General features: G+C 42.7%; 1 protein-coding gene across 1 annotated transcript in view; it reads left to right on the top strand.

Annotated features, from left to right (window-relative positions):
* Positions 1-7,426: 7,426 nt before the first annotated feature.
* The window catches only part of EGLN2 (egl-9 family hypoxia inducible factor 2), a 28,757-nt gene continuing 11,762 nt past the window's right edge, over positions 7,427-24,421 (top strand). Inside the window, exons 1-2 of the mRNA XM_073641505.1 lie at positions 7,427-7,866; positions 8,034-9,209. Of these exons, the coding sequence (XP_073497606.1) occupies positions 8,229-9,209 (981 nt within the window). The 5' untranslated portion in view covers positions 7,427-7,866; positions 8,034-8,228. The remainder of the gene's footprint in view (positions 7,867-8,033; positions 9,210-24,421) is intronic.

Raw genomic sequence — 24,421 nt, forward strand, 5'->3', positions numbered from 1 at the left:
CCTTGAATGGGTTGTTAAGGATGTTTCCGGTTTGAATTCCTGCATTCATTATCTGGATGATTTCTTATATGTGGGTCCTGCTAATTCTCCCGATTGTTCGGTGTTGTTGCACACTATGGAGAGTGTGGCTAAGAAGTTTGGCGTGCCGTTGGCTGTCGAGAAGACTGTAGGTCCGGTGACGTCTTTGAGTTTTCTCGGAATTTTAATCGACACAGTTAAGATGGAGTGTAGGCTTCCCGCTGATAAGGTTGTTGATCTGTTGGAATTGGTATCCAGAGTTAAAAAACTGCATAAAATTACTTTGCGTGAATTACAGTCTCTTCTCGGAAAATTGAATTTCGCGTGTCGTATTATGCCAATGGGCAGGGCATTCTGTAGGCGTTTATCATTAGCAACGGCTGGAGCTAAATCACTTCATCACTTCATTAGGTTGCGCAAGGAGTTACGGGATGATTTGGGAATCTGGGCCCAATTTTTGGAGTCTTATAACGGCAACTCGTTCTGGATTGCCCCAGTCGTGAATGCCAGTGAATTGGGATTGCGCATAGATGTGTCAAAGAAACAAGGTTTTGCTATCCTTTTTCGTGGTAGTTGGTTTGAGGAAAAATGGCCAGCGTCATGGCGTGATTGGAATTTGTTGGATAATCATACATTGATCAATCTTTTCCCCATCGTGGTCTCTCTGGCGCTATGGGGTGAGTATTTTCAGAATAAAAAGATTTGTTTTTCTTGCAAGAACCAAGGGGTAGTGTTAGCTATCAATTCTCTGTCGGCTGCATCGCCACTGGTAGTAAGAGTGTTGCAACGGCTGGTGCTGATTAGCTTATCTTTGAACATGTGGATAGTGGCGGAGTTCAAGTTGGATCCTTTAATCTCAACCGTTAATGCTGTTTCTCATTCGCAGTGGGATCAGTTCCGGTTGCCGGCACCTCAGGTATCGTCGACAGGTTTAGTATGCCCTCCAGAACTATGGAATCTTCCCTTCGAGCTGTAAACAAAATTGATCGGTCAATCATTATCTACAAGGACCTGGTCGTCATATGAGGTTGCTTGGCAGCAGTGGGAGGAATGGAAAGCTACTATGCGAGATCCTTTAGAGAGCGATAGCCTTTTATTATTATTGGTTGGTCATTGCTGGGAGGAAGGTTGGTCGGTGCCAAAAATTAATAATTTTATGGCTGGCTTGGCTTTTGGTTTTAAAATAAGGGGTCTTCCGGACGTAACAAAAGCAACTTTGGTTGGCCAGGCATTGAAAGGTTGGCAAAAAGGCTGGAAGGTGAGAGACTGCAGGCGGCCCATTTCATATGTATTATTGCTAACACTGGGACAACTTCTTGGGTCGGTTTGTAAGTCTCCATGGGAAGTCAAACTATTTCGGCTAGCTTTTTCTTTGGCCTTTTTTGGGAGTTGGTTAGCCCATCAAGATTTGTCATTGGGGGTCTTTTGAAGGATGATGTGAACTTATATTCTGATAGGGTAGAGGTTTTCATTCGTTTTTCAAAGACCGATCAATTCAGGAAAGGGTGTAAAGTGGTATTGTTCGCAGTCGCTGGGTCTGACATGTGTCCTGTTCGTTGTTTGAGTGAATTTGGGCTAGGTGTAGTGGGGTTCAAATCACCATTATTGGTTCATGAGGACGGTTCCTTTTTGTCTCGCTTTCAGTTGATAGCCGTGCTGAAGAAGTGTCTGAAAGCTGGCGGCATCTCGCCAAAAGATTTTAGCGGTCACTCTTTCAGGATTGGTGCAGCCACTGAGGCAGCCAGGAGGGGGTTGGGTGACGAGTTGGTTAAGAAAATTGGGCGTTGGGAATCCATACTGTTTAGGTCTTACATACACCTGGCTTGGGTATAATGAAGAGCATGTTTTAGTTCTGGTTTGATGTTACTGTTTCTCAGAGTCATATTTTGTTTAACTTTACAGATGTGGGTCCCCGACTCGTATGGATCATGGGCCATTCTTTTGTTTTCTGAGCTGCACTGCGAGCAGCGGTGATGCCGGCCGGCCGTCAGTTGGGATTTTCGGAGGATGAAGCTATTCTTCGGTGGATTGGAAAGCGGGGAATGGTTTGGCGTCAACTCCTGGCGGAATTCCATCACTTTGTGAGGCTTGATCGGGTCCCTGATTTGCTGGTGTTACATTTAGGTGGTAATGACCTGTGTAAGAGGTCGTGTAGGGAACTTATCAAAGATATCAAATTTGATATACTAAGATTGTGGGCAATGTTTCCGAAGGTTTTAGTTATCTCGTCAGACATTGTTCCATGGAAAATCTGGCGAGGGGCTCGATCATATGATGGAATCAATAGGGCCCGGGTAAAAATAAATAGGGCGGTGACGCGTTTCATAGTGAGAAATGGGGCCTTGGCCATACGCCATTTTGAATTAGAGTCGGGAGAAGGGGAGTTCTGGAGGAGGGATGGGGTACACTTGAGCGCGGTTGGTACGGATATGTGGTGCCTGGCAATTCAAGAAGGCATAGAAAAAGGTTTAAGAGTGTGGAGGGACACAAATATTTGAGGTGTCAGAATATTTGTGCTCATGGCATGGGGGGATCCTCGAAGTTGGTGTTCATGGTTAATGCTGGATCAGTGGGGGGGGGGACCTGGGGAAGTTCTGGACCCCCCTACATAGTATTCAGTGGTCTCGGGTGGTTGATCCCATGGGGAATGGATCAGAGGACCCGTGGTTTGGGGCATGTTTCATTGGCCAGGCTGTTTGAACTGGTGCCTCTGAGCTGGTGCTTAACGGCTAGAGGTAATACGCAATCTGGCCTGAGACATAAAGACACAATTGGTTTCTTGGTTTAAAATAGTTTGGGGCTTCGAGGACCACCCCTTTAGGTTATAGTTTATAATGTTTGTATTTATATGTTAATAAACGGCTGCTGTGGCCAATTTAATCCAACATATAAGGTGTGGAGTGTTTATTTTAAAAGGGGGTCAGTTAACTATGGGTGAGATATATTTAACCCCATGACTCGCAGATACCCGCTGTCATGTTTTACAGAACCATCTACTTTGATGAGTTATACCTTAAACTCATCCATGTGCTTTTTTTTTTCTATGTAGAATTTGCACTGAAACTTGCTTTTGTTGACTTTTCTAAATCCAAGCTATGTCAATTTCTGTGCCAAATATGCAGGTTTTACCCATTAATTCCAATGTGGACCTTGGAACTGTAGGTTATGCTGCTGACCTGGCATTGCTGTGGTGTGTTGGTGTCTTTTTATTATTTATATATATATATATATATATATATTTTTTTTTTTCCCCTGGCAGTAAAAACATTGCATTCAACATATTGCAGTACCAGCAAAAGCTTTGAGACTTCAGAAATCATGTGTTTTGAACACCACTCTGTGTGAACATGGTCTTGGGGTATGTGTATATAGTCCTCGTTTATGGCAGAGAAATCTGCTGCAAATAATGCAGTGTTGGCAGGAAACCAGCTGCATAAAATGTGTATGTGTGTATATATAATATAATATATGTCTGTGTGTGTGTGTTTTTCCAATTCATATGAATGGGTGAAAAACGCTGCCGATTTGAAACTGCTTCAAATCTGCAAGGAAAAAATAGGCAGCATGTGCATGAGATTTCAGAAGTCACATTCATTTTGCCAGTACTGCAAAATACACTTTTTTTTGGAGGGGGGGGGGGGGGCAAAACCGCAATGTGTGCACAAGCCCATTATAGTCAGAAAGTTTAGGGTGTTTTTTTTTTTTTTCCCCTAAAAGAAGAAACAAGGCCATGCACTAATTAATCTTAATTCCAGAGCAACCTTTCCATTCAAGTGAATAGGCTGGGGGAAAGATAGGACATCATGCTCTGATGTTCTTCTCCTTTTTTAATAACAAAAAAATAAAATTGTTTGCCATCTTGTAGCAATTCTCAATGGTCAGATTTTATCAGGAGTCTGTAGCCTGATATCTGTATATTGGCAAAAGGGAAGGAGAATGTTCTGTGATGTCTGTGTAGTAGGAAGATGAGTTTTCCTCCTCGTGACTTGCTGTCTATATCAAGAGGAAATTGAAGGGTCACTGCCCTGGAGTTGATGGAAGTTGCCCTGATATTTTCCAACTAGGAGGTCAGAGTTCAATGACCCAGTTAAAGGTTAAAAGTGCATTGTCATGGTATTTGGTCATAGAGAAACCCAGAGACATGACATGCTGTAGTTCACTCACTTTCCCTCATTAATGGACCCTTAGTAGACTCTCAATGTGGAGTCAGGATCAGCAGCTGCTAATCTCGGGGGTAACACAAAAGGTGGGACAGGAAAAAAATCAATGTGTCCAAACCAGTGGGGAACGTAGTACTGTGTGCAAGCAATTATACAGTGTGAAGGTTTATGTGGGGGCCACTATACAGTGTAGATGGTTAAGTTGGGGCCATTATACTGCGTGGAGGGATGCCCAGGTTTGGGCTTTAAGTCTGCAGTCACTCTCTGTGACTGCAGACTTGTGAATCCTCATGGCGTGCTGCCAGGATTTGCTGGGAGTGGGCAGACATGTGACCGCAAGTATGCAACTTGTATACTTCGGCCACATTCTGACTAGACGTGCCCGGCCTCGCTGCATTCACTTGTATAGCGTGAGGTAATGCATGTCTAGTCGGCAGGTGACCGCATGTACGAAAATTGCATACTTGCGCCCACCAGCTCCTAATACCGGAGAATCCTGACTGCAAGCAGCGAGGATTCACAAGTATGTAGGCACCCACTAACTACAGACTTGACCTGGACAACCCCTTTAATGGCCATGTATATGGTGCCGCTGTAGTGGGGAGAACCCACTTAATAATTTACAGGGTGCTGAGTCTTCAGAACACAAGCCGGACACAGTTTAGGTCAAAATTTGTGCCCATCACTAAGGGGTCAAGACAGCAATAGGATTACGCAGATAATCCCTATACATGAGGGATAACTGTGCCGTATTAGACCAGTAAAAGCGCTAATCGTTGTACACATCATATGCCCAATCCTTTTTTTTTTCTGTGGTGGATGAGCTGCTGCCAGAGGAGCCTGGCAGTTACTTTCTGTTTTGGGGGCATTGGGAGAGATGGCTGTCGTCTGAATGAACATTCAGCTGATTATATGTTGTGTATGGCTTCTGTTCATCATTGAGCCCCAACTAATGATACTGACACAATTTTTTTTTTTTTGGTCACATAGGAACATGCACAATAACTGGGGTAAATATGGCTCCTGCAAACTGGTTACCATGGTTTATATACGCTTTACATTTATCTGTGTTCCTGCCTCAGCAGCTTGGCGTAGAAAGCCAGGCTTTGCTTCAGTTTGCTGCCTAGGCCCCAATCTACACGGCTTGTCGGTATCTTCCCTCTTTCCCAGAAGCCAGCACATTGACAGCCATCTACAATCCCGTCCAGTCAGGAAGCCCAATGCCTATCTATAGTCCACTGGAAATGGTCAAATTTATAAGAAAAAGAAATGGTGGAGCAGTTGCCCATAGCAACCAATTTGGTTTATGCCTTCACTTTCTGTAGAGCGTCAGAAAACTGAGCCGACATCTGGTTGCTATGAACAATTGCTATGCTTTCTTTGCACCCAAGAGAAAATGTTGGTGTTGTTTGTCGTCTTCAGGATCCCAAAGCTCAGCCCACCATACAAGCATGAGCAATGCAAGGGGTTAGACCACCAATTCAAGATGTATGTGAAACCATAATTTTTTTTTTTTTGGGGGGGGGGGAGTAATTTGATCACATTATTTAGTGGAAAAAGTGTGTTTTTGTTTTTTCTTGTGTCTGAAAAATTAGTGACTATTCTGAACAAAAAAGTCAATGAAAAAATACACAATTGCAAATGTAAAAATTGCGGGGAGAGTTGAATTGGTCAGGCATAGTTTACCTAAGAGCATGGAGTTGGTCGGGCTTTACACACATCACAAATGTAACTAAACCGTACTAATACTAACATCCAGGCTCATGTGATATGTGTGGTACACAAAGATGTTTTGGTTTAAATTTGGAAAAATCGCAATAATAAACTGATGGTGACGTTTTTTGCACTTACTCATTGCTTTCTATGGATGAAAAAATGTTGAAACAATTGACATGCTGCAGTTTACAAAAAAAAACAGCAATTTTCCAAGTCAGTCAGGGGAAAAAAAAAGCAGTCACGTGCATGAGATTATTGAAATCTCATAACTTTTGCTGGTACTGTCAAAGCGGCTTTTAATTTGCAAAAAAAAAAAAGTAATGTGTGAATATAGCCAAAACTGCCGTGGCAACAAACATTTCTTGGTGTCTTAAAAGCTTGAAAGAATAGTGTCCTTGTGCATGGGGCTTTCTTTTTCTTATTTTATTTACTGGTTAATTTTTATCGATTATTCTCATTGCAAAAAAACTTGTTAAAAAACCTTGCAGAAAGTACACCAAAAAACTGACTTTTTTTTTTTAACTTGCTAAATGCAAAATGTCCACTATAGTATAATTTTCTCATCCAAATTAATGATTAGTTTGCCGTAAGCAAATTTGAAACTAAAATAGAATCTGCGCAAAAAGAATGTAAAAAAAATCCTTTAAACATAGGCTTTTCAAGAAGTTTTTAAGAGCGCAAACTGAACAAATCGTATCGAAATTTCAAAACTTGCAGTCTCCACTCCAAAAAAAAAACCCAACTCAGTGAAAAGACTCCCATGTGCACATAAACTTAGGCTAGTTTCACTTTTTCCCCCTCCCCATTCAGAATGAATATATGTAATGCGCTTTTCTGTAGGATCTGAGAAGCACCCAAAAAGAGCATGTCACAGATGTAACTTAAATACTACCACTAAAAAAATTAAAAAAGATTCTGAAGAAAATGCGTGTCAGTTTTTTTTTTTTTTTTAATATAAGCAAAAAAACCACAGAATATAAAAAGTGTAAAAAAAGGTCACAATCTCCTTGTGTTCACCATCAACTAATCACCCTAGCAGGACCATGTCAGTCATAGTAGACCAATATAGACAGTAATACTCCATTATTTTATTTTTTTTGTTAAATCTAGGAAATAAGAAAACAACAACAAAAAAAAATCCCCAAATACTAAGGGTCCAATTTGTGCCTGTTTTATGTGCACCCTTTTGATGAGTTTGGTAGAAAAAAAAACTTCAGCAAATACCAAAAGACAAAAAAAATGACTTGGGGAGGAGGGGGGAACAAAAACAAAAAAACCCAAAAAACTGCAGATGATGAATCTAAGCCCTTGTGTGTACAAATTGTAGAGAAAAGAAAAATAACAAAACACCCCCCAAGATATGCATGCTATGAAGGGGTTAATAATGCAGCAACAATAACAAAATAAATAACAGTGATAATGACACAGTAAAAGTAACAATGTATACTACAGCCTCCTCCCTCGTGTGGCCACTATTAAGCATTGCAGCGGTCCCCCTGTCACATGATCATGGTGCACGTGTATATGACACAAAGCCTTATGGAGGGGGAGACTTGGTCCAGAAGGAGGGGGCAGCTCAGTACTGTTAGACAAGCAGCAGCTACCTGTCTGCCAGGCTGCTCCAGCAGGGAAGGTCTGCTCCTCTGAATATCCTCAGGACAGGAGCAAGGGATTATCCTTGAAAATCTTGCAGCATTGCACAGCCCTCCATTGGGGGGTCTCTTGATATTGCAGTCTTGGGTGAGGTGGGGCGCACAGGAGCAGGGGACAGATCTGTATATTTTGCACAATTGCTCTGTTTTGCCTTGAGTGTGTCTCAGACAGGCACAGAGCCTCCAAGAGATGCCTACTTGAGAACCTTCTCCCCTGTCTGGTGGTCTCCTCCAGCTCAGACACAAGCCTTCCAGACTGCACTGCAGGGTCTGGGTTGGTGGGCTGGCTGCATTGAGGCGATCTCTGGGATACTGTTTGGGTAAGTGTTTCTTTTTGGGGTTAAATATACTAGACTAGGTGTATGTTGGAGGCTTTTTTTTTAGGTCTTCTTGGGGGCTGATGCTGCATTTATGGTCTGGTGTGTTCTGCAGTCTGTAGCAAGGGTGGGGAGTTAGTGCTTACTCATAACTCTTCTCTCTTCTTTAGGACAAAGTTGTGTCTCTTGTACCCAGCCTGCGCTGTCACTGCTGTCAGAGTGCAAAGGGGAGAGTCAGTGGGTGAAGCTCTGCACTGTAGAATGAGTGCCCTACCTCTGCTGACTGGCGCTGTGACCTACAGTAGGAGCTGAATGATGATGGAGCTAGGACGTGTGCTACGTGCAAGGGACATGCTGACACTGACATGGATAGAGTGCATCAGCTGGGGCAGTCCATAAAGAGTGAAGCGAATCCATCTAACCAAGAACAGGGTCCGTCCAGAATTGTATCTGCCTTGCAGGGTGTCAGGATGGGGGTACAAGGATTTCCGCAACTCCCAGTGAATGCTTCCCACCCTCCACCAGATGTCCACTCTGCTGTTAACTCGTTAAATACAGGTAATAGATGCCATTATCGACCACTGCAGGAGACCTCCAATGGAGAGGATTTGACTTCTGAAGCAGAAGCAGACCCCCTGTTGACCTGCTCTGTTGTACCCATTCGACCATGTGTTTTAACGAAAGGTGAGATGCCTATGGTAATGACTGGTGCTGTAATGAGCAGGGAGATGGATGGTTGCTTTTCCCGGGAAGTTGAAGGTGGCAGCTCTTGCCAAGATGGGTTGATGACCATCAATGGTCGAAGAGATGGACTGTCTATTAAAAGAAAATGGACTGGGAATGGGATGGTAGAGAATGGGGTTATGGTGGCAGAGAGTGGACCTTCTGTATTCTCTCCTATGGAGGGCAAGAGATGGAAATCTGAGGTACATCCAGATACCTCAGCTCAGCAAGATCATAACTGCAGAAACGAGGCCCACCACAGTTCAAAACCTCCATGGAACAACAGTATGGTTGTATCTTCACAAAAAATGGCCTTAGACTATATCGTCCCTTGTATGATGTTCTATGGTATTTGTGTCAAAGACCACTTTTTAGGAGAATCTTTAGGTTCCCTTGTCCTGGATGAGGTGGAATTATTGAACCGAAGTGGAAAGTTTAGAGATGGACAACTTGTTAGCCAGAGAACCATACCCTCCAAAAATATTCGGGGGGATCAGATTGCTTGGGTTGAAGGAAAGGAGCCTGGCTGTGAGAACATAGGGACCCTCATGTCCAGGATAGATGAGGTCATCATGCACTGCAGTGGGAAACTCGGCAGCTATATCATCAATGGCAGAACGAAGGTGAGTGAGACCTTAATATCTCCAATATGCAAAATACCAGATCCACCCAAATTTTATTTATCTTTATTTTATTTATTTTTTTTTTTAACCATCTTGTCTTGTTGGTTTCTGAAAAGCTTGAAGCCTTCAATGAGGAGAAGGGTGGGCCTCATAGTTGTCTGCTGTGTCACTCAGGGTAGGGACTGATCCAGGAGGTTGTTTGTTCATCTTTGGTCAGTGCAGTGCCCACCAGGGCATAAGGCCATTTGATCAGTCGTTATAAAGTGGGGCAAAGCGTACAGGCTGAAGTGTCACGTATCCGAGTATGCAGTACTTCAGTAGCTACAGTTGTCAGGAATGCGGAGAATCTCATATCTTAGATGACTCCTCTCTGTGTCTCAAAAAAAACACTCCACGTACAATGGTTCTGTCTGGTCATTCATTGTGTCATAAATACAAGTAGTGGTTATTCCCTTGTCCAACCCCCTTCATGCCAAGGCAGACACAGGCTGAGAGCCCCTGCCAAAAATACTGCACCAACAGCTAACCGTTACTTCTGAAGGTAATGTTTGTCCAAGGATTTCCTCGCAGATCCCTGCATTATGCCAACGTGTAATTTGGCATAGAGTATTCACATAATTCCTAATGCTAAAATCCTTGAAGTGCAAAATTATAAAAATCCTTTTAATGTTCATAAAGCAGAAGTCTCACCATACCCAGGTCACTGCCGGTCTTGAGGTCACCTGTTGCTTTCACCCCCAAGCCAAGGAGCACAAGCTTGATGCAGATTTAGGACTCATTCAGACGTCTGTCTACTTCATAAAAAGAAGACCAAATGGTCAGATTTTTATTTATTTTTCTCCTAAAAGAAAATTGCAAAACTTCCTACCCATTACAAAGCATTGTTTAGAAAAAATAAAAGAAAAGAAAAAGTGGAGGGGGGAGAAACCTTTTAACCTGATGTAGGGGGGGGGGACCTTAAACCTGATATTGGGATGGGAGGTAGGGGGGGGACCTTAAACCTGATATTAGGGTGGGAGGTAATCAATAAAAAAAATTTTGGGTGATTTTTCTTTTTGGGAAATGGCTCTTTAACCTTACAGGTATAGACATTCCACAGGACATGTAATTTTCTTGTCCGGTGGAACAAGATTTTCAGGATCTTCAGTGACCCCTACCCCCTTTAGACTGAGTCCCTGTATATGGTGGTGATCTTCAAGATACAGAATATATTTAGAAACTGAATAGTGGCCCAATGAAAGCAAAAGTATACGGGTGTTAGCAGAAATTCTTGTCTTTGTTGCACTTAATATGTTTATCTCTTGGGCCTCATTCAGACGGCCATTTGTCAATGATGAAACATTTAGTCTGCGGTGCTCTTCGCATGTTCATGGGGTGTTGGCATTTTTTTCTTCTTTGGATGAAGGGTCTGGAGAAAAAGAAAAGTGTTGCAATCTATTTGTTTGCTATAGTTAATGTCCTCTTTTTTTTTTTTTTCTTATATATATATATATATATATATATATATATATATAATCTTTTTAGTTTTTATAAATTTTTCCTACATTCTTTATTTTGATGTTCTGAAAGGGGCTGTCTTGTTAGCAAATCATGTGGCATAAAAAACTGGCTAGAACAAAGTGTCATGAATGCCAGAAAAGTGTTGTGCCACTTCGGTTCCTGCTTGACTGAGCTCATATGGGTGACTTGGCATGGCGGTTTCCTGGTGCCTCTGCCACCTCTTCATATAACAGCTGATTAACCATCAACAAAGTGAATCCCAAGCAAACCCCTTGGATATCAAGTTTTCTTAATTTTTGAAAAAAAAACCTTTTCGGTTCAAATCTGCAAGGGGAAAAATGAGTAGTAGGAGTTTTCAGAAATCTCATTTATTTTGCTTATACTGTAAACTTTTTTTCCTCTTCAGTGCATGGTTAAAATCTGGTGACCTCTCGTCAAATTGCTGGCACTGTAAATACACGTTTTTCACTCCTGACCGTCATTTGGCCGGCGCTCCCATACACATTAGACTGTCAGCTGAACCTGTCGTTATCGGTGGTTTCGGCCGTCATAAGTTGTCTAATGTGTGTGTTTGGGGCCAAGGCTGGTTTAGCACCTCTCAAGTTTCATAGTCTAGAACGGTCAGGGTTTTCTGTACCGGGCGTTCTTTAAATCGCAGTTTGTACATGAACCATGTAACTTGATGTGAAACCAATCTAAGGCCTCAGTCACACGTCCGTGTTTGAAAACGTATGTGAAAAATGGTACCGGGGTCATCAGTGTTTTGGATCAGTGTCCGTTTTTATCCGTGTTTTTCAAGGACTGATACATTTACGTGGTTTGTCCAATCCTTTGCAATGGTAAACAGGTGGCATCCATGTGCCTTTCACTGACTCATGGACCTGTATTGTATTGGCCGTTTTTCATTCGTGCTGCCGAGAAAAAACCCGACATGAGAATAGCATCATAAATTATAGTAATGGTTACCTGTTGTATCCATGAAACACCTAAACGTATAAATGAGGCCCTACTGGTGGATGGATATGTATATATTTTTGTTTACAGCAGAAGAAAATTCCAACTGGAATTTGTAACCTTTTTAAGGGATGAGTCAGACTGCCATGTAACTCGGGCAAGGATCGCAACGCAAAACTCAGACTGGCCGTCGGCTCTCCCAACCCAAGTGTGATGGCATGTATTTCTATGCACCAGTCCGAGCAGTGCGTTGCGATCCTTGTCTGAGTTATATGGGCGTCTGACTCTCTTCAATCCATCAATCTAAGGGAACTCTTTACTACAGTAAAGCACCCAAGATTTTAGGTTATGTAACTGAAGTAGCTTTCTGAAAGGAAAGGGCGCACCGCCCCCCCCCATACATGTTAAACTAAAGTCGGAGGATCAGCCGACAGTCTAATTTGTGCGGTATCTCCCGACTGATAATGTCTGTGAAGAGAAGGATCTGGACTGTTGGCTTTCAAATGGCTGATAAATTTTGTTCTTGAGGAGCACCCGGCCCAGCACTACTGTATATGGCAAAGTCAGCAGAGATGGCTGTCAGCCATACAGATCTATCTTGTATGGGGTCCTCAAGCTGAAGTAGTATCTCCTCTTCAGGGATGTTCTGTTTGTACAATGGACATGTTTCTTGAGAAAAAACATATTGTTCAGTCAGCCTGTATTCGTTGACCTGCGGCCTGAGATAAGCTCTGGACTGGTTAATGATTACTAGTCAGCACCAGATACTGAGTCACCATGACTCCAGAGTACAGCATTAACCCGTACTGATGCCCGATAACGTTCAGTCTGTGCCTGGCCTGCACAAACTCCAACCTTCAAGGGTTGTCCAAGTTAGATGGAACTTTTTTTATTTTTTTTTAAATAAAGTTAATTATAATTTCGTCCTGTGGGCTATGATGTCAGTCTGGTGACTGTCCATATACCGCCCTAACTATACCACAGAGTATACGTAATGTCAGTATATAGACCGTACTGAAGATGTAGGATTGTGCATGCATGATCCCTGCACTCTCAGTAGATGACGTTGCATCGCACAGGCATGATCCCCTCTGCTCTACATGGGCCTCCTGATGAGCCCAAATAATCAGCAGGTGTCCTGTGTAGTGCAGGAACCATGTTAACTTACTCGTATCGCTCCTTTCACATTTAAGAATAATACTGGATGCAACTGATGTGAGTGATATGCTCTGATGCATCGTCCCAAGTGGGCCATCAGACAAGACCAGTGTCTGGACACGGATGCTGGTTGAGATGGAGCCAAGCTCACACCACTGCTCCAGCACATGTGCACAGAAAGGTCAAATGAGAACTTAGGGGAGCTCCATACAAACTAATTGGGTGTTTGTTTGAACAATAATCTGCCAGCTATCTACCCACCCCTTCCTCCATACAAGGGAACATTTGACTTGGCCAATGCTCTTGTATTCTATAAGAGAACCACTGCCAAACTCCTCTGTCCTCCAGACTCCTCTGACTCGTGTTGGAGCTGAACAAAAAGGTGAAAATCCAGCAGGCTGGATCCTTCTATTGCCTTATTTCCAAAACACGTATTTTGGAGGTTTTGACATGGGTCTAGGTAGGAGGGGACCTTTGGGCCATGTGGTGCATACGTTGAGTATTTGAGGGGTGGTGGTATTTTTTTTTTTTTTTACATCAGTATGTTTAAGTTAAAACCAGGAGTGGAACGATTAGAGTAAAAGCATAATAGAAATATGCACCGCTTCTGCATTTCTCCCCCCCCCCCACCTTCCTGGTTTTGGCTTACAAATACTGAGTTAAAAAAATGTGCCAAATGCTCACCATGTGCACATTGCCTTAAGGTGCCTTGACTACAAAAAGTGGTTGCTTTCCCCACCATGCTCGTGGCAATTAAGACTGGAGCACTGTCCAAATACAATCATAGTACCTACATAATGGCAACACATTGGACCTCTTATAATGACCATACTCTAGATGATAAGCCCATTTAGTTATGTAAACGGAGCTATACAATACTCGGCTAATGCCTTTTTAAAACATCGGCATAGTGCTGTTATACAATCTTATAGCACTCATGCTCTTAATATTGACTATGGTTTCAGAGGTTGTGTAATTACACAGTCAACTACGTCATGGCTTTCAGTTTGCGCGTTTCACAACCATGAACTTCTCGATTGTAAAGAAGTTTTATTCTAGAAATGTCTTTTATATAATTTCTTGTTTGTTTTAAGAAGTTACACGTTACTTTTGTTTGAACCTAATATGGGTACACCAGTAATAAATATATTATTGCATGAGGGCTTCATGCCCCCGTACACATGATTAAAGTCGGTTGAAACTGCCAATACTGGCGAGATGATCTTGGACAACAGTCTTGTGTGTATGGTGGCCACGTGCCTTTCCTCCTGAGAGATGTCTGGGAGGATAAAAGTTGGCAAACTTGCATTTTGGTAATCAACCCGTTTTGTTCTTCAGGAGATGAGCAGCCATTTGGCAGCGGCTTTCTCTGCTCTCCCTTTTGGAAACACATGAACGTTTAGCCACTTTGAACATTCATGGATATGAGGCATTCAGGAGAGATGACAGATGGCCAAATGAATGCTCCGCTGTCGGCTTGTGTCTGGGGGACTTTTAATATCTGATGTTTTCAGAAGTAGTGTCAGTCTATAGTCGCCCCTTATAAAATAACCAGTCCTACCCAAGTTAATCCTATCAGGATCTCCCTACTTGTCTCCAACAGATGAAGTTTGGGGAGGTAGAGAAGGATCGGGCAAGTTGAACTTCTTTTTCTTCCTATGGGAGATGAGTCTTCCGACCACCCCCCCCGCCCACCCCCCAATGTGCCTCACTGTGGCCTACTGCACTTTTTTTCCTATTGAAAACACATGTAAACCAAACCGAACAGGAGTTGCATGTGTATGGGGGAGTTGGGTGAACAAGCGTTCAGTTGACTGGTGTCTAAGATGCTTGGGCAACTAAAACCATTCTTAAAATTTATGAACTTCACTGTTTGACCCTCTAGAATGCTATGATCAAAGGGTTGTAGATCTGTACAAGGCTCGCGTGGTTTCCTCTAATGACATCTGAGCCCGTATAGTCCATTGAGGAATCCCAATCTGTCTCGGGGAGGGAAAAAAAGCATCTGTGGGGACAGGTTTTGATGACTTGAAATACTAAGGCCACGTTCAGGGTTTTACATCAGTATTTGTAAGTCACAATTAGGGGAAGGGAGGAGAAAGTATAATGGAAGTACTTGCACCTCTTCTGCATATCCTAACCACTTCTGGTTTTGGTTTACAAATGCTGAACGTGTGAACATGGCCTTAGGGACACAAACTGTTTTTGCTAACCTTTGTCTCTCCCCCCCCTCCCTCCCGCTCTTCAATGAATCCGTGGCATTTGGGATACCTAAATGGGAGTTGGGGGGGGGATGCAAGTTATTTCTACGGTTGCATGAGGTGGTACCATGAAGTATAGGAAAAAATGAATGAAATGAAACCAAGCTGTCCGATGTGTTTCTCCCAATAAGTTTTTTGAAGGACATTCTGTCAAAATTAGATATGCGATTATATGGGGGGAGGGGGGTGTGATAAGCTGATGCCAGAACTTCTGACAGGTATTTATCTCTCCGAGACTAAAGGGATCAAGCAGTTGAAATACAATTTCCCAATACTCATCTTTCCCCGAGATCTGTGGTGGTGGTGGGGGGGGGGGTTTGAGAGAGAATCAGAATTGCACCATTCTTAGGTGTTTGCCCGGTCCTGCTACAATCAGGGGGACCAGGAGACACACTGGATGAGTGTGGCCATGTGATTAGTCAGCAAGATCTGGAGGTATTAGCTCCTCAAGTGTGTTACGGGGTGGAGATATCTATACAGGATTTGGTAGCAAAGTGCACATCATTGTATGTATGATGCTTGGGCAATGTGCACACTGTGTTTTCACAATGTTTTTTCAGCACTGAAATGGGCCAAAAATGCTATGGAATCTATGTGCCAGCTAAAGCTATGACAATCCTGAAGTGCATTAGGAATTTTCCTGTCAGGATTGTCATTGCGTTTAAATCTTCAGTCAATTCTCTGCGTTTCTCCAGCGTTTTTCACCCATTGACTTCAGTTGAGTCAGTCAAATCTGCAGCAAAAGCGCAGTTATAAAAAAATTTTGCGGATTTGCTGCCGGTTCTTGACTGACTCAATTCAAGTCAATGAGTCAAAAAACGCGGCAAAAAAAAGCACAAAGACTTGCCCGCTAATAGCGGGAGCAGGTGCTGCTGAGGTGAGAAGTAGTTTCCTCAACTTTATACTCGCCTCCGTCATCACGAGTGTCTCACGGCGATCCAATCATCCGGCAGCACTGTATACATGGACAGGAGCACGTTTGCTCCTGGCAGTGTATAGTGCTGAGCTGCCGGGTGTGAGGTCACTTGAGTTCATCAGCTGAGAGCTCTGGTGACCTAGTTTACGTCAGCGGTGCTGCATGAGAAAATTCTCACACTGTGCCGTAAGTGAGGTCCCCTCAGCTCGTCAGCTGATTGAACTCCAGTGACCTCAGTCTCTGCAGCTCAGTGCTATACACTGACAGGAGTGATTACACTCCAGTCAGTGTATACATTGCTGTCCACTGCAACAGTCACACCAGTGATTGCTGGTGACTGCTGTAGAAGTGACTCAGATCTTCATGGGACACTGGATTATGTCATCATGGCGGTCAGGTGAGGGATATGTTTTTTTATTTTTGGTTTCTTACAGGTGACAATGGCTTTAGCGGAATGGGCGTTAGGTGAATATACAGTGTTTTTTATTCTTAAATAGATGATTAAAACCGTGGGTTCTTTTATTTTAAAATAAAGACCCTGCCAGAATAAAGTATTTTTTATTTAAAAAATGTTACTATCGGGTTAGTAATGGGGTATCTTATAAATGCCCTCCATTACTAACTTGGGCTTCATGTCAGCTGCCAATACAAGGCTGACATGAACCCCCAACCCTATTACCCCACTTGCCTCCACACCAGGGCAAGTGGGAAGAGCGGAGGCTAAGCCCATAATTGGCGCATCTTATGGATGTGCCAGTTCTGGGGCCGCTGAGAGCTGATATTATTAGTCTTGGCGGAAGCCAGGATCCATGGCCCCTTCCCTGACTATTCATATCAGGCCGCAGCTGTCTGCCTAGCCTTTGCTGGTTATATTTTATAGGGGGACCCAAAGTAAATTTTTTTTTCTCGGGTCCCCCTGTAACCAGTAAAGGCTAAGAAAACAGTTGTGGGCTGTTTATTAATAGCCAGGGAACATTTTTGGCTAATCGCCCTCTGAAGACCCGTGGGCATGATACCACTCGGATAACACATGGTGAGGGTAAAACAGTGTGGCAATACTTGATTGAACCACCAAACGGACAAACACATAGAACAGTCCCAGCAAATACCCAAGACAGTGCACAATTACAGTCTTACCCTTCCGCTGGCCCGCCTGGGAATAGAAGAACTGCGACTTTGGGACTTCCAGGGCCAACTACCTCAACCAGTGCCCCCCGCTTTTGGTGAGGAGGTAGCAGCAAGCTTAGGAAGCTGACCGTCCATTGAGGTACAAGGCCAGGAGACTTGAGAGTCCAACCCTGGCCTCTCCGTGAGTTTCCAATGGGGCTAGATGACCGGCAGGTCCCACCTGGCAACCCCAAACAACATATCCATGGGGCCAGGTGACTTCATCATCCCAACCTGATTTCCCTAAATGTATCCATGGGTTCACTGATGGTCAATGGAGCAGATATGTATCCTTTCAGTCAGGGCCGTGTACTCTTAGGCCAGAATTATGCAGAATCCAAATCTGTGTCTCTTTGGATGAAGCTATGTTACCATGCTGATGTCCTGAAGAGTCTGACTGATCTTTTGATATTCTCTCCCTCTCCCTGCATATGTCTCTTAAATAGTTGCAAACGTCCTTTCAAGTACACATCCACAGGTTAAGGATTACGGATGATATTATTCCACAGGGCTCAGGTCTCATTGTTTGTGCATTTAATCCATTTACATAGTTGGTGTAGCAGGGGGCTCTTTAAATGAACAATTAGCTGGCTTTAGTACAATATGTAATTAGCATATTAACAAACATTATTGTTTCCAAACCTAGAGAAGTCAACATTCAGGTTTATACACATAATAGTATGACCTTCTTGACCAGCCAAAGAAAAACACATACACTATTGTGATGGTGTTGACTTGTGAATGTATTTCTCTTGGCTTAACAAATCCAGACGTCTGGCTGATTAAGATTAGAATTTGTTTTGTCACAGGCACCTTCCCCAGCTAGTAATGTCAGCCCCGAGTGGTTGGCTTTCCCTCTTCTGGTTATGAAAATTACACATGAGTCCACGCCCTCTTTTTTTTTTTTTTTTTTTGCTGCTTTCTATTAAATGAAGGTAAATCTGCATGTGTTCACTGATTTACGGCATAGAATATATTCTAGTGGTCAAATTTCTGTTGCGGAGACTAGCGACTCCGCAAGTGAATTTCACATGTTGCAGTCCTGAAAGACGCAGCACATGTCGATGTCTGCAGCCTGACATACACGCGTAGTGGACATGGGATTCCTAGAAGTCCCATCCACTGTGCTGTGACATCTGGCCGCTGCGGGTTTGACGCTGCATAAATCCGCAGCGTTAAACCCCCATCATTTCCTGATCAGGGACACGTACCAAAACTCACCCGCAGCATGTCACTTTCTGTAGCAGAGACTCTAGTCTCCGCTGCAGGTTTTGACCGATTGAAATGTCATTACATGCAGTGGATCCGCATGTACTGACAAAACAAGTGCGGCATTAGAACACAGCGTTTTGGATGCAACGAAAATACACTACTTCCAAAGCGCTGCTGGTTGCTGATCCTGGGGATGTAGTGGCTAACCAAACAGCTGTCAGCTGTTATTAATAGCCAGGGAACATGTTGCCTAATTGCCTCTTCCTAGGCTAAAAATAGCAGCTCTCAGCTGCCCCAGAAATGATATGAATGGGAATTAGGACCAAGCCCTTTGCTTAGTGATGAAGAGGTGTCAACCAGACACCCTCATTATTTAAACTCTTTACTTACAGGTTTAGTAAACACACAGAGAATAAAACACTTTATTTGAAATACAACAGAAACATTCTTTAATCATTTAAATTAACCAATATACTCACCCCAGGTCCGACGGTAATCCAAGGGTTAAAACTGTATCCCACGTTTGTTTGTTTTTTTTTCAAATATCTTTATTTAGCTCCAAAAAGCATTCATTGCTGTACAAAAACGCACCTTTTTTTTTCTGCAGCAGTTTTGCTTCCAAGAGGTGCAGAAATGTCTGCAATCAAATACTGAACGTGCGCACACAGCCTTTAGGCCTTGGTAAATCTTAAAGCGTCAACATGCCTATAAACCTACTACCAAGTTTGAGTCCCTTTGACAAAAGAAAAATGTTAATTGTCAGGCCACTTACGGGCAAATTTGTTTTATGGTACTTCTCTAAATATCTTCTACAATTGTACTCTTGCAACATTGGGCAAATAGTGAGCAATATAACCTCATTTACTGAAACTACTTTCTTTTGAATCTGACCCCTTGTGTGTGATGTGAGTCGCCCTCCCTCCCCACGTAGGCTAAACTACTAATTTATTAGTCTGGCTTATGTTGTGTTCAAAACTGATATAACCATGTTGGAGTCATATCCAACCACACCCTGCTTTTGTCAGGATGTCAAATGTATCACAAAAGCAGGATTTTTGGAGTAAGGATATGTGCACACTCTAAGTATTTGCACTAAAAAATGCTGCAGTTTACAGTACCAGCAAAAAGAATGATTTCTGAAATCTCACGCACCTGCTGCTTTTTATTTTTATTTTTTTTTAAATCTGCAGCCTGTCAATTCTTTTAGTGTTTTTTGCAACATTTTTCACTCATTCAAATGAATGGTGAAAAAAGCATGCATTCTTGACAGTGGTTATCTTGCCAAGAGATTATAACGTTTTTGGTGCATATTTCTGCACTAAATACTCAACTTCTGCACATGCCTGAAGTGGGAGCAGTTTCAATGAAAAAGGAGTAGCATACAGCTGAGTATCAACCAGTGATATGATTAGAGTCCGATGGGCCCCGGAGCAAAATTTGGACCTGGGTACCCACCTGCATGTTGGTCAGATGTATGGGCCCTTATAGCCTTCTAGATCCTATAAAGGCATGTGTTCATGCCCCCCTCCCCTTATCCTTGCAGTTCCCTGTAATGAGGCCCCTTCCTGGTATAATTTCCTCCATCTTGGGCAATTTCCAGCAATGCCCCCCATTACCCCGCAACAGGCCCGTCCTCTCTAGCTGGTGCAGGAGCTGTTTGCTGAATTCAGAGTGCTGTCACGGGCAAACTGACGTCTGCTGTCGGCCTCTGGCCATAGCTTGTATTGCAGCGCAAGGAGCCTGCGGGTCCCTGCGCCACAATACACTTCAGCTGAATGTGTGTTACTGAATCCAATAACTTATGACTTTGGCGAGACACAAACCTATTGGGAGGTGCGTCTGAGTGGAGGTGAAATTTGTACAAGTAACCCAATCTATATTTCTGATCCTTTTGGCCTGCTCGGTGATTGTCTGCAGGCACTTAACCTCTCCGGCACAGTATGGAAAAATGTTAATATTACTATATATGGGTGCTCTTGGTTACACTATGACTATGTATATTGCTAGACAGGGAGTGGACCCCAGTGACTATCCTGGCAGTGGTCTAGAAAAAATTCCTTGGACCATTGACAGCGAAGACCTCACATCTCATTGGTCATTGCCAGCCCCCCTATGTGCGCAAGGAGTTCAGCTCAGGAATCCCAAACAGATATACAGAAGCTGCCGGCAAACAATTCCAAAAATGAATAAAATGCCGGTCTGTTCTTCAACCCGTCACAACAGTAGGGTTACTAGTAACCCATTCACTGCTAGTTGTGGCGAACTGGAAAACACTACATATCCGGACCATGTTTGTATAAATACAAGTGCTGATTGATTACCTTAATTCATATTTTCTAGTATCTGGAAACGAAACTTTTTTTGCAAAGGATTGTGAGTTTTGCTTTTACAGGTTTCTAAACGCTTCATATAATATCAGGCTCAGCTTCATAGATTAGTGTCAGTGCTGGGTCAAAGTGAGCACCTTCCTACCAAATTCACTATCTCCGGTGTATGTTTTTCAACCACGGTTCCTTGGTTCTGTCTCGGGGAATCCCTGACTAAAACAAGAGTAGGTGGGCACAATGATTTCATCCTATGGGCAGGCAAAGCCATTTTACTCAAATTACCGAGCACTTTTCACCAGGCTCCTTTTGAGTTTGGTGTTCTCCAGGTAAAGTCTAGTTGCGATTCCTTAGAAGGTTGGAATTCCAACTGATCTGATGTGTGGATATCTTCAATATCTTGTGAAATGTCTCGCATCTTCCATGGTCAAGGAGATGTCCACCTGTTTCTCCTGTGACAAGAGCAAGAATTAGTTAACTGATATTCAAGCCCAGCGTGGTGTGTAATGTTCTTGTATCAACTTTTTAAAATTGTGTTGTGTCTGACCACCTTCAGGTCACATTTGGACGTGCCAGACTTTCCATGGTTTCCACATTAAAAATGCATAGAGTAGAAACTGGGTGTCATCTGCAGCATGTAAGATAATAAATATATTGGCGACTTGATGCAGATTTTTCTTCTTGGGTTTAAAGTCATCTACATATAGGCTTTTTTTTTTATGGGTCAAAATGAGAACTCGTCCTCTCCACCTTGGATATCCTTGGTTATAATGGTTTGTCATGACTGATAAACCGATGCAAAACATGATCAACCAAATATGAAGTGAAGACAGATCTATTTCTAGGATCAGGTCTTGGAGCTGCCTTCTAAAACATGCCCTAGTATGTGGTTTGAGATTTTATTTAATCTATTGGAGGATTCTCCACCCACCAAGTCCAGCATATAAATTTAGTCAAAATCTAGAAATACCAATCAATTCATTAAAAAAAAAAAATTGACACCCTGCCTAAACATTACTGGCAAACCTTTCCCAAACTGTGCTATACAGAGTAATTAACAATGCCATTTCAAACGACTTGCTTTTCACCAAATCATTAGGGTAAGAAGATCCCGGTGACTAGCGCTCTCAAAGAAAAGTGGATGAATTGCCTAGAATGATGAGAGAATTTATTTAAAAACAACAACAACAAAAAAAAAAACGCGTTTCATTTGTATCCAGCCTTATTCAGGTGGAGGAAAACTGGATGCAGTCGAAACGTGTTGTGGTTTTAATACATTTTTTAATTACCCTAGCCACGCCCTGACGGAATTTTCCTTGGAGGATTTTACCATGCAAACAGGTTGGCTGCAGCCATTTGTTTCTCGTATATGAAGTTGTGCCCTACCTGTACAACCTTAGCAGGTGAGGGGCTTTTCTATTAATGGTCATATTACTTATTTACCACGCTCAGAAAAGCACTGTTTTTTTTGTTCCGAAGAGAAAATCCAGGTGTTATTTCACCAGATCATGCGGTTCAGTTTCTAGTAGTGCTATATAGTGTTCACATAACATTGCCATATCACAGCGCCATCACTGGTTCCCAGGGGCCGACTCAAGGTTTTTGTGGGCCCATTGGGCCGCATCTTCGCTTTAGATCTTTTCCTTCTTTGCTTCCAAGAGCTAAACTCCCTTCTGCAGTACAAGCAGTAGTTGTTATCATTTTGGGGACAGTTTGATTTTCTGATCTATTCTTATTCCTTTTTGTTTGCTTCCCTCCTGCTGTTTTGGATGAGGTCTTCTAACCCCTCATTCACTTGGCTGGTACGATAATAATGCTGCACATTCTCTGCACAGGAAAAGCTGTTGTGTATGTGGAAACTTTCCTTTTAAAGGGTTATTCCCATCTCAAAGATTGTGGTGGTTTCTCCAATTACAAATGTAATGTATTTTTTCTGACTCGCTATGTCTCTTTCCTCATGCGTAGGCATTGCAGGACCTTGAGTGTCCATGGTTACGACTACTAGCTAGCTAACTGCCACTATATCAGTGGTCATAACCATGGATACCAAAGGTCCTGCAATGCCTGCGCATGAGGAAAGAGACATATTGAATCAGAAAAAATATTCTATTTGGAGGTATTTGCTAATATTATTACACCTACTACATATTGGGATGGGCTCTTGGAAATGGAAATACCCCTTTAAAGTGCATTTATAGGGGCCAACAATTGTTGAATAAGCACTCGTATGAATACTCGTTCCTGACTATCTCTCAGTGTAAACATGCCAGCGTATACCTGATAAAGGGCCAAAGCTCCCGTTTGTCAGGTAATCGGATCTGCATAAAAATTCTCATTATCGGTAGCACATCACCCCATGTAAAGAGATTATGTGCTGCCGACAAGTTGGCTGTTTTATGGGTACAGAAAGATTCTTCTCCCATCTTTTGCGTGTATGCCGCTTATTAATAGGCCAAAACTGGCTTTTCTGAATGTACCTTTTGTATTTTACCTCCAAATTCTATATATTTGGAGGATATGTGAAGGTGTATGGTATGTAATATTAATGGTGCAACCTGCTTCACTGCCATTAAGAATGAATGGAGCGATAGTTTACCTCTGTTCAGCCGGGGAGCACTTGTTCTTGGGATCGATAGTCATGCTCCCAATAATTGGAAATTAACCCCCCCCCACCCCATCGTATCCTTTTTGGATAGATAACTCTCAAACTTGAAAGTACCCCTTTCATATGCTCCAGTTATGTAGAGGTAAGGCTATATAATTGGAGATAATGGTCTCCTACAACACCATGTTGAGTGTACGCCTGATACAGAACTAGTGAGGTGTGCACACACTAGGGTGATCGACTATATTATAATAATGTACAAAACACCCCATGAGTAGTGTTTTTCATGTGTGACCATAGTATAGAGATACCTTCTACCCACTTTGAGATTAATGTCTCTGCAGGCAGATACTTATGAGTCAATGGGTTCAAATCCTGGTCTCTGACGTCAGCGTTATCTTTAGCTGCGTAGGTCCTGTGGTTATAGGAAACCTTATATACGGGCGGTACATAATGTGTGGGCTCGACCGTTCTCGATTAACCCCTGGTATGCTTGTTCTCACGGTCAGTTGCTTCGTTGGCTATTTTTATGTTGCATGACCTTGATCTGGTTTGCATTACATAGACATCTCCTAATACACAATCCTTTTAAAAGGGGAGGGAGTCCATTAAGTTTAAAAATTGATTAGAGTGCTGTCTGATTCTATTAAAATTGGGTAATTGCCCTTGAAAAACCACTGGTTTTGCACACTTGATGAACCATTGTGTATTTTGGTACAAACCAAGCACCGTTGTTTAAGCCATGCAATAGGTAGACCTCTTGCATCGATAAGTCCTCATCCTGTCTGGACCTTTTTAATTAAACCAGATATTTTAGTAATAGTTTGAAAACTTGTGGTCAATAATTTAATCATAACGAGCTTCAATTAACTTTGTAACAAGCCAATCGTGCTTGTTTAATAGTTCTTTAACACACGCTAATCCTTGGTATTGCATGTATGTTTAGAGGTGTAGCTTGTGGCCATGCCTCCCAATCGTCCGACATCCAATGGGTTAGTCCCGGATTAAGGGTGCTGTCTTTGTAGGTTAAAGTGGGACATGCCTTCAAACTGTATCTGCTTCTTTAGGGCGTAGATACAGTTGAATATATTGGTGGAGCAGGGATCAGTCAACTC

Source organism: Phyllobates terribilis, unplaced genomic scaffold (genome assembly GCF_046119375.1).
Source record: "Phyllobates terribilis strain yellow unplaced genomic scaffold, ASM4611937v1 Scaffold_7__3_contigs__length_470593459, whole genome shotgun sequence".
Classification (NCBI taxonomy): domain Eukaryota; kingdom Metazoa; phylum Chordata; class Amphibia; order Anura; family Dendrobatidae; genus Phyllobates; species Phyllobates terribilis.